This window comes from Antrostomus carolinensis, unplaced genomic scaffold (genome assembly GCF_000700745.2).
Source record: "Antrostomus carolinensis isolate BGI_N321 unplaced genomic scaffold, ASM70074v2 scaffold6955, whole genome shotgun sequence".
Lineage (NCBI taxonomy): Eukaryota > Metazoa > Chordata > Aves > Caprimulgiformes > Caprimulgidae > Antrostomus > Antrostomus carolinensis.
Window position 1 is genome coordinate 1 of NW_010317011.1, and position 10461 is coordinate 10461.

General features: G+C 36.1%; 1 protein-coding gene across 1 annotated transcript; it reads left to right on the forward strand.

Moving 5' to 3' along the window:
- Positions 1 to 453: 453 nt before the first annotated feature.
- Positions 454 to 2859, forward strand: COXFA4 (cytochrome c oxidase associated subunit FA4; the record flags this gene model as incomplete). Its single annotated transcript, XM_010168428.1, has 3 exons — positions 454 to 542; positions 853 to 913; positions 2601 to 2859. Coding segments are annotated over 3 exons (207 nt in total), but the record flags the coding sequence as incomplete, so codon positions are not given.
- Positions 2860 to 10461: the final 7602 nt, after the last annotated feature.

Below are 10461 nucleotides of genomic sequence, written 5' to 3' on the forward strand. Positions count from 1 at the left end.
CGGGTCCCGTTCTTCCTTTAGTACGGGCGGGCCTTTCTCGTGCTGCAGCAGCCAGGCTCAAGGTGGTTCTTCCGTCCTTCTTGCTCATCTCGTTCCCTACATAGCCCCCCGCCCCCCGAATTTGCTTACTTTATGATCGGGGTGTAGATGGTAGAGGCTGTTTTGGGCAGGGGAGGGGCTGATGTTTGTTTCTCAGAAACGTGCCTTTTTGGGACGTTTGGTTGTTCTACATGTAGCAGTGCTATTTTCACATCTGCATTTTCATAGCTGCTAGTTCTTCTCTGACCCCAGGGATGTCCTGCACACAGGGAGCTTATGTCAGGGATTTAGAAGGCCATGAATGATGGCTCAAAGTGTGTGCGCTTGTTCTTTGGTTTGGCATTGCTGTAGTCAGGAATACTATGCAGTAATACTATTTTGTTGACATTTAATTATTTTTCCTTTTTGTTCTAGCTGATCCCTCTGTTTTTGATCATTGGATCTGGAGGCATTGGTGCAGGCCTATATCTCATGCGTTTGGCAGTGGCCAACCCTGATGTCTGGTATGAATAAAATAATTTACAGTACCTGGTCCTCTTGCTGCATACATTAAACTTCAGTGCCCTGGTTTTTGTGTTTCTGGAGGCCTTAATGCCCTGCTCCGATGTTACACTGGCACTTAAGTGTGTAGAGATTTGTTTGCTTACCATATGATAGAGACTGTTGACAAAGGACTGTGCCTATTTCCGTGGAAACTTATTTGGATGGGTGACTCTATAGCGTGATAACCACAGTATGCATATTAATTTTATTTAATTTGAATGTAGTGTGATTCTCTTAATATGCTTTCATATCTTGCATTTCTCTCAATAGCTGGGACAAGAAAAATAATCCAGAACCTTGGAACAAACTGGGTCCCAGTGACCAATACAAGGTAAAATGAAAAATACAGATTTTTAGGAAACATAGTATGAAAAGTGTAGCCTACTGCTTTAGGATGTGTGCGGGTATTGGAAAGTAGCTGAATGAGTGATATATTTCCTCTGCTGTGCAACATTTGTTTGTTTCTAGAACTCAGAGTCAAGAGAGCTGAGTTTGAGATTTAAAACTTTCTTAGAGCTGGTTGATAATGGGTGAAAGGAATCTATATGGAAGCAGTCCAACAGTATATTACACTGTAAGAAAAAGAGGGAGAATATACTAGCTCATAATACTCAGAAATAAACTATGGGGAGAAGGACAAAACCATGTAAGTTCTGAAATAAAGCTTTCTAAACTCTAAACTGTTACCCTTCACTCGTGAGAAACAGAGCAGGAAAATGTCAGTGTTTAACATAAATACTGATTCAGTTCTACAGTTGGTAGTTTGAAAACAAAACAATTGCTTGTATGTAACTGGATGCGATAGAAATAAATGTTCTTTAAGTAGTATTCAAGTTATTCCATTGAACTAATGAGGGAGCATACAAAGATGTGTAAAACATTTAATAGTTTACGGAAATCATGTTTTTATCATGTTTCACTAGAGTAGTATTTTAGTAGACGCTTGTTAAGAATGTTTTAAGATTATCCTCAGCTATTAAAAAAGCAAACCTACTATATTTTCAAAGCTAGTGTTTGTTCAGTACTATATCTTACTATTACAGTCATTGAAATAAGCGAAAAAACTCCACATTCCAAAATAAAATATGTTGTGTTTCCCTTAAAGGTCCAGAAAGAATGTAATACTTTGTTTTCATTGCTGCTTCTGGAATGTTGCTTTTTCTTAAGTATCTGAAAGAGGCAAATTTAACGTAGTGCGCAGCACAAAGTCTTTTAAAGAGTGCATGCCTTGTGTAGCATTCCCCTTCTGTCTTAGCATGCAAACACAACCTCAGGGTTTACCATATTTGGGTGTGTGTATCATTGGGGATTTTCTTTCCAAATCTGCACTGTGGGAAATGGAAACGCAGATACTCTAAATTGAGGATGACTGTTTAGTAAAAAGCTCTGATACAACAAGTTTTAGCTTTTGATGAAATAGTTTTTATTTTGTCATGTCTCTTTGTCATAGCAGCTTCCTCAGTTGGAAGAGTTGATCATTACTGTAGGAGTTGCACAGAAAGCTATGTAATTTGAATGTGCTGTAGGCTGTTTTGTTTTCTCTGAGGAAGTTAAAAAAAAAATTGAATATGGGCATAACTAAAAAAAATCAATCTAATAGAGAAATCTTTCTTCTTTTTTTTTTTTTTTTTTTTTTTTAAATCAAAACTCTAGCATCACATGTTTGATGTCACGTTGGGCTAGGATGCCCAAATATGCTGTAAATTCATTGTCCTCAGTGACTATTTGGACTTTTATGAATTGCTTGTAATGGGTTCCAAATTTATTAATATAAACTGAGAGTGTGAAAAGATCTGTTCTTTGCAGAGTTTCTAATACTGTATGCAGAATGAATATAATATTTAAAAGTCACTGCTCTTCAAAGTTTTTATTTATCTATTTATTATCGTCTGATGTACAGACTCAAAACTATGATTTCGGTTTCCTGACGTGAGTTCAAATGATGCATGTTTTTTAGTAAACACCATGGCAACTGAATAGTCAAGCTTCTTACTCACCTTTTCCCCTTTCTTTCCTAGTTCTACTCTGTTAATGTAGACTACAGTAGACTGAAAAAGGACCGTCCTGACTTCTGAACAACACACTCATCTCCATAATGCGCACAGAAAGGTCTTCCGGAAGCCATCCGCACAATTGTCATGCTTAATCATCCAGGAAATAATCAAACTTGCCTCATGCTGCACTTGGTCATGTGTTTGAAAGTGTTTTGATGAGGCTTAATAAATGCCTGAAACTTTTAAGTGTCTGCTCTTTAATTTTGCAAAATGAGAATATCGTCCTTTTAACAGTTTGTTGTATGTATCAATCAAATAGTAAGCAAAAGCCAATTCATGTTTCCTCAACAAGAAAGCACAGTTGCCTTGATGGGCTTTATACTCAGTCTGGCAACTTTAGAGAAATAACTGCATGCTCATGTAGTATACAAAACTGCAAGAACTTGAAAGCACATATTTATATGTGTGTATGTATATTTTTTTTAATTGCACCTGAATTTTTCTACTTAGCATTTTAAGAAGTTTTGGTAGCAGACAAGTCAATGCTAACGAGTCATTGTCTATCAGGGAGGCAACAGATGTTGCCATATGTTGCTGGAGGGAAGGAAAAAAAAAAGCCAAGCTCTCTGTAAAAGGTTTCGTTTCTTTCTGTGTGGGGTTTTTTTTGGTGGTTTTTTTAATAGTCATAAGCAGTTTGTTCATAAACAAGAAGACAATCTTAAATATTTAAAAAATTAAACTCTGGGAAATTCAAGATTTCCTGTGGCTCATGCTTTTAAGGAAGTGAAGCACACAGTAAGCAGAAGAGGGTGCAGGATTAAGAAATAATTAGATTTTTATGTAAGAACAAAAGTATCTTTCAACAAGGGCAGATTCTCATACTTCAGTACTTGACCGAGTGTACGTATGGGAAAACAAAAAGAAAATATCTTTCCAAGTCTGTAACTTACGGTAGGTTCTTCTTTGTGCTTTTCTGTGAACATCTGGTATTTCCCTGGATAAGGGATTTAATTGTGAAGAGTACAGCTGTTCCTATCTTGATATATTTCAGTCCACTTAAAGTAGACTCTGAGAATGTAGATAACCATAGCTGCTGTTATTTATAAATAAGGATAGATTCAAAGAGACTGAGCAGCCAGAACTTTCCCTGGAGAAGAAAAACTATTCTGCAGTATTTGACTGCAAAATAACAAATATTTGCAAAGACTTCATATTTTATATGGAAAAATCTTACAGATCAATTGGATATGGTTTATTTGGTGGTAGTTCAGATTATCTTCCTTTTCATTATCTACCAAAATTTTGGCTTGCAGTTTTCACTCGCTTTTTTGAGAAGCTCTCACAGAGTCTGAGGAACAAAATGAGTTTTATGACAGAGATGATGTTTACAGTGGTGGGCAAAGTCTGTAAATGTCCTTGGGGACTGTGGTTGCTATCTTAATCCAAATATTTTTAGGGAGTAGAACATTCTGTTGCAACACTCTTTGTATGTCACATGTGAAAATGGGAAGAGTTCCTGTAACTTACTAGTTGATAGTCCGTTTGGATTTTACTGGTATTACCAGGGTCTCTGAATGCAGGTCGTTTCTCTGGATATTCATTAAAAACAATACTCAGGAAGTAAATCTGATTCTTGGTAAGACGAGACAAGGGTGTTCCCCTTGGTCACAGCTGAAGAGGGTGTAGACTCATGTTTTTCTTAATAAAGGCATTTCAAATAATAGACTGCCCTTGACATACTTAAAAATATATTTAACAAGTAAGTACTTAAGCTATTTAAAGCTTTAACTGTGGATTAACTGGAAAACGAAAAGGCAATTCATTCAATGCTATTTCCTCTTTCCTCATGGCAGCATACTTGCTGCTGAAAATACACAATTCTAAGTCTTTCAAGTTGAAACCATCATATTTCATCCCAAGGGCCATTATCCTGAGGAGATACTTGCTCCTTTTTGAGGTATGCTTCAGTCCTATTTTAAATGCTAACAGACACCAGTCACCGTTCCCTGCCAAACCAAGAAACGTCATAAGAATTTTTTTCCTTCCTGTCTTTAATGCTTGAAATAATAAGTAATTGAAAAAGATTACATAATTTCAGAAAAGAAACTGAGCCAGATGAAGAATGCTGTGTATTTTCTGTGGCTCACCTCCTCAACTAATAGCATTATTTTCATACAAACATACTGTGCTGTTTTGTGGCTCCATGAACTAATTTCTCACTACAGATGTGTTTCTTATTGTTGAACCCTCACGCCTATAGAGACATAAGGTCACACTACCTACTGTAAGACTGGCTGAAATTATTCTGTGGGCAGAAATGAAGCACTTGCTTAAATCTTCAGCTTTGGCTGACAGAAGCATTGAAGTTTACCAACTTTATTGGTAGTATGACAATGTGTGTTCTTCAAATCCCTGTTCCACAATTTTTGATATTTTATAATTAACTAGTTTCTAACTGCTTGGTAGGGTCTATCAGTATCCAGTACGTTTCTTTGTGTTTTTTCTAGTTGTACTGTTACAGAACAAGAATTGTTTTCACAGCTTAGCTATAGTCTATCTTAAAATTTTCAACTGTTTTCTTTTAAAGTTTCTACCTTTAAAACTTCTTCTTTAAAGCAGTCCTCTACCTTTTTCTTCTTGATGAAGGCAAAGATGGTATTCCCTGAAGGCAGCATAAAGAACCAATTGCAATTTGGATTTTTAAGATTCTAGCTTCTAATGTTCATCTTTGGCCTCTAACTTTTCTGAAACAACCAAATCTCGCCATTAATTGGAAAACTGAGGTCCTTCATTAACACCATGCCATGTAATCTTGCTTCAGCAGATGGTCATGTGTTACCTGAAACAGACTGATGTTCTGCTGTCTAAAAAGTTTTGGCTAAGATGGAAACAGCTGCTTTGTTCTGGTTTGTGGCAGGTATTTTTGGAACGATCAGTGTTAGCCTGGCCTGTGTGCTTGTTAATGAGCCAGAGACGGGTTTGACTGTTATTCTTACAATACAGCGTTGTGCCTGCCACTGTCAGATTTTTCTTAATGCAGTTACTGTGTGCCTCCATATCAGTGATCCTGATATGCAGCAGGGTGATCAAATCTGAAATTAATTCTGCCCACCTGGGACAGAAAGAATTACAGGTTTCCATAGTTTTTGCATATGAACAGCTACTTTATGCAGCATGTTGTCATGTGTTTCCTTTGGTTGTATTTTTAGTCTAGCCAGTAAGTAGAATTTATGTTATCTGCCTGCAGTAAGGAAAGTTCCTCATGAGTATAAATATCTAACTGCTTCTAAGAAATTAGAAGAGTGTGCCTGATATTAAAAGGATAATTTAAATTTTGCATAGGATTTCTAGCCAAATGTCATCTGAGGAAATACATTTGAGATCTATTTTCAATCTCTGCTTTACCTTTAAAGCAAGTTTGGTGTCTGACTACTGAATGACCTTTAAAACTAAGAAAATGTATGTTTAATGTTGATTGGACTGTAACACTTATGACAGGAATTTAAAAAATATATTTAGAACAGCAAATGAGTTACTGAAAAAATAAGATATGTGCAAGTGCACACGAAGTTACTGTTTCTACTCATTGGCCAGCCTTACTATGAAAACAACTGTATTTAAGAGCTAGAAAACCCTTTATCCAGGACAAAGTGATGCACAGCAGATCTATGAGAACTCAAAAAATCAGATGTTCACTTGTGTCATTGCCACAGTAGGGTTATTTTATATTACTTCAGGGAAAAGCTTATTCTTCAGTCTTTTCTTCTGAAATCCAGAAGTTTAACTTCATGTTTTCATGATCCATCCACTTTTCCTTAGAAGTGGTTTTGGTATCAGTATTTAGTAATGAGAAGCTCCTATGAAGCTCAAATCGTTTCATCTCCTCGTCTGATCTCTAAGCTTCTTAGGAATGTCTCTGGATACCACTGTGATAGTGTGTTTGCCAAATGTGTGTTAATTCTGGTGCCATCCGGCTTGGATGAACTTTGGGGAGATTTTAATAATTTCAAAATGGTAAGGCTTAATACTTTCGTAGTAAGAACAAAATGAGCCAGTACAGTGGAAGAAAGTAGACACCACTGCCATTCTTGAAAAGCAAATCTTTGTCTAGCATCCAGAGTGACATTTATTTAAACCAGAAGTATTCTCCATTTTTTCTCCTTTTTTAAAGTTTAATGTAAATGAAATTAAAAAGTAATTTTTAGACTTTCTAAGCTAATGTTATTCTTACAGTTACTAGCTGAAAAGTCTATGAGATTGCCACACTTTAACTTGCTCAATTTTTTTTTCTATTTTCTTTTCCGTCAGAATCAATATCACTGTAGATAATGCAAAATGAGAAGTATGCAAGTCTAGGTAAGAACAATGCATTCAAACTTTTGATAGTTTGCTATCAGCATTTACCTGACATTCATTGCTACTAGAAATGATACAAGACTGGCACATGAAACTCCACCAAGAGAAAGCAAGTTCTGTAGATGATCAGAAAATAGTTTATTAACACATGGCAATGCATACATTACAAAGGAGAATATAAATTCTGCTGCTAATATTCTTGACTATTAGAAATGCTTTATAACTTAGACACTTCAAATAATATTTCTAGGTTCATTAATTTGAACTATTTTGAACAAAATAAGGCACTATGCCTTTTACAGTTCATCACTATAATGTAAAGACAACCTTTTCAGTAGAACTGCACAAGGCATAACCCAATAGACAAATTTGGTTTTTTTCACATTGGAAGCAAACTATGAACATGAAATGTTTTCTAATTTTAGTTTCCTTACTGCAGGCAAATGAAACAAACTGCTGAGAAGGTAATGAAAACAGATTACTTAATGGTGAAAAATCTGAATGCCATTCTTTCTCTACCAGTGGTGCCACTGCTGGAATTTAATGGGGTGGCACCAGTGTGTCTGAATGAAGATTTTGTTCCTAGCTGTTTAAAAATAGGGTTTTTAGGAATCTAATTAGATTTCCTCAGTACTGATAACATTTTTTTCTTTTATTTTTTTGCTAGATTGAGAGGGGGAAAGTAGCAGAACTCATTATCAACAGGAAGAAAACAGAATTTCATCCCAATTTCAAACTTCCTACTCTAGTACCACTTACATCTCATAATAGTCTATGGGATTTTGATAGAGTGTTAAGGGGATAATTTGCTTCAGATGTTGTTCTTATCTTCATGATGTGTCAAACAGATTTAACTTCCTAGCATTTTAGAAGCTTAGGGGAGGAAAATTAATCCCTACAATAGAGACAATGTGCTTAAAATTAAAATGAGCATGGATCGCCGAAGCAGTTTTCTGTACATGCAAATCATATCTCTCCTTCCCCTTTATAAAAGCCTAGGTAAGTTCAGGAATTATTCCATAAACAAAGGAAGGTGATGAAATAGGTAGGTAGAACTGCATCAGTTTTTACATCAATTACAGCAAGTTCCTGATTTTAATGCAGGAGGTTTTTCTGTTTATGTCCTTCAGTTTCCGTATGCATTTGACAAATGCAGAAGTTGTTCATTGCACATACCGTGACCACTTGGCCTATCAGGATGCAGTGAGAATTAGGTTGAGAGTGAAAACAAAAGCATGATATTCCAATGGGTCTAAATTATTACTCAAAATAAAAACAAGTGGTAGCAAATAACTGCTAAAGAAGTTCTGGTGTACCTTTTTCTGAATTTAGACTACTAATGACAAGTTTGTATTAGTGTAATAGTGTGGAATAAGAATAGAAACATGTTTATGATTAATTTTGAAAATAGCTTGCTTTCTTTCTACATAGCCTTATAATGTCATTCTTTAAAGACTGACTTATTTCTAAAACATTCAATAATGTAAAATGTATATATGAATCAAGTCTGAACTGTATGTATTTTAATTTGCTATGCTTTCCCTTAATTATTTCAGTGTCAGTAACTGTTTATATTAGTTTAAGACCATAGTATCTTATCTCTCATCCTACATTATTGTACCTGAACAAAACTTGTCTTACACCTTCACACAAGAAAAAGGTTTCAGATGATCTTCCATCTTAAACCTAATTTTATTTTTATGTATGAAAATTAAATGCCTGCATCACTGGAAAGAGTTGTTCAGCAAACTATTCAGCATCAGAGAAGGGACCCCATCCCTTTTTCTGTAATGCAGTGTAACAAGGTAAGCAGTTGAACACATCTCTCCTGAAAATAAGGAGAGAGAAAATTTCCAGGAGCTGTTTTATGCTGGTGGCACAGCCTCTAAATACGAAAGAACTCTTGCATGGATGGATGGACAGGTCGTGAATAATCACCACCTGACCTGCTCCTTTTCCAGGGCCCTGGCAATTCTTCGCTTTTATCAATCTCTGGAAGAGGGGAGCAAGGTCAGGAGCTGACTAATGGCTCAGGCTACAACAGCCCTGTGTTTAAAGGTGATCTAGACTGCCATCAATATTTACATGGTGAGGATGAAAAAGATGACTCAAACCTTACCTGTTTCTCATTTCATGCCAAATCTCTTACAGCTGGCCTGGTAGCTGGGGTAAAGATTAGTCACGTTTTTACAAAATCTACAGTTTTACAACCTGAGCTTGAGCTAATAATAAATAGAGAACAATGGACAAAATTCAGGTGGGATCCTCAGATTTGGAGTATCTTGCCAAATAAATATTTCTGCCATGGAGCACAACATGCAGTGGTCAGGTAGGTAGATATGATTTATATTGTACATAGCAATAGAGCTCCAAATCCTGAAGCCTAGGTGCTTGCCCCAGCAGTGAAATGAGTCATGTAGGTGCATTCATCAGCTCATGGAGCACAGACAGTGTGCTTCGGAAACAGTGGAGCTCTTCTGGATGAAGCTTAATATTCCATTATCTACCTGTGTGCACATAAAATGCAAAATAAACAGTTCAGTAGTGTATCTGAAATTCTACTTGGGTGTATTTTGCTGTGTTTCTCAGTTGTTACAGAGAGCTTTTATGGGAAAGAAGAATGAGCTTTTTAAGACCCCAGAAAGAGAGATTTGTTACATGCAAAACAAGGAGAATGGAGAGACAGAAACAAGTGGCCTACTCACTCAGGCATAGGAAAGCAGAGGATGTAAAATGTGCGGTAGAAGCATAATGAATTCCTCCGTTACAAATTGTTGTCACAGGGAAATGTTTTTGTACATGAATTTTGACATAGAATATTGGATGGATTTTTGTTTGTTTGTATGTTGCATTTATTGAAAATGAAAAAGGCTCAGTGACAGCAGTATATATATGTATATAGATATGTTGCCTAAGGTCTCCATTTTTCTTGTCTTCAATCTTTATTCTCTCATCCTTTCCTCAAGTAGATAGCCAGGGTTTCTGCTTACTAGCCTGAGAAATCCTCTTCACTTATGTATCTTCTGCTTGTCAGGAGCTTCCTTCTGTTAGGCTCTGCTATTTCGTGACATGCTAGGATCGCTGGCTACTTTTGTGTTAAAAAGAAATAGTACCTTCTCCCATCATCTCATTACAGCTGTGCCACCAGCTTTCTGACTAAGCAAGAAAGTTAAGTGATCCAAGTAAAACTGCAAAATTTGCAGTAGAAAACTGCCTTGATACAAAAATATCTACCAACAAACTGAGGATCATTGGTGGAAGCCTGACCTATCTGAAAAAGAGATATCATATCCTGGCCACAACAATAGCTGAAAAAGGGAGTTGACTGTACATTAAATAGCTAGAAGATTATTAGCTGTTTGGAGATTGTATGAGTATGTGATTTGGTACCTTAAAACAATAAAAAGTTAGTAAGAAGTAAGATCTATGTTACTTGCTTTTAACCAATTTTGTATAATATTGTGTAAGGAATAATATAAAACCTGGTTGAAATTAAATGACAGTTTTCCATCATCTACAACGGGCTTTG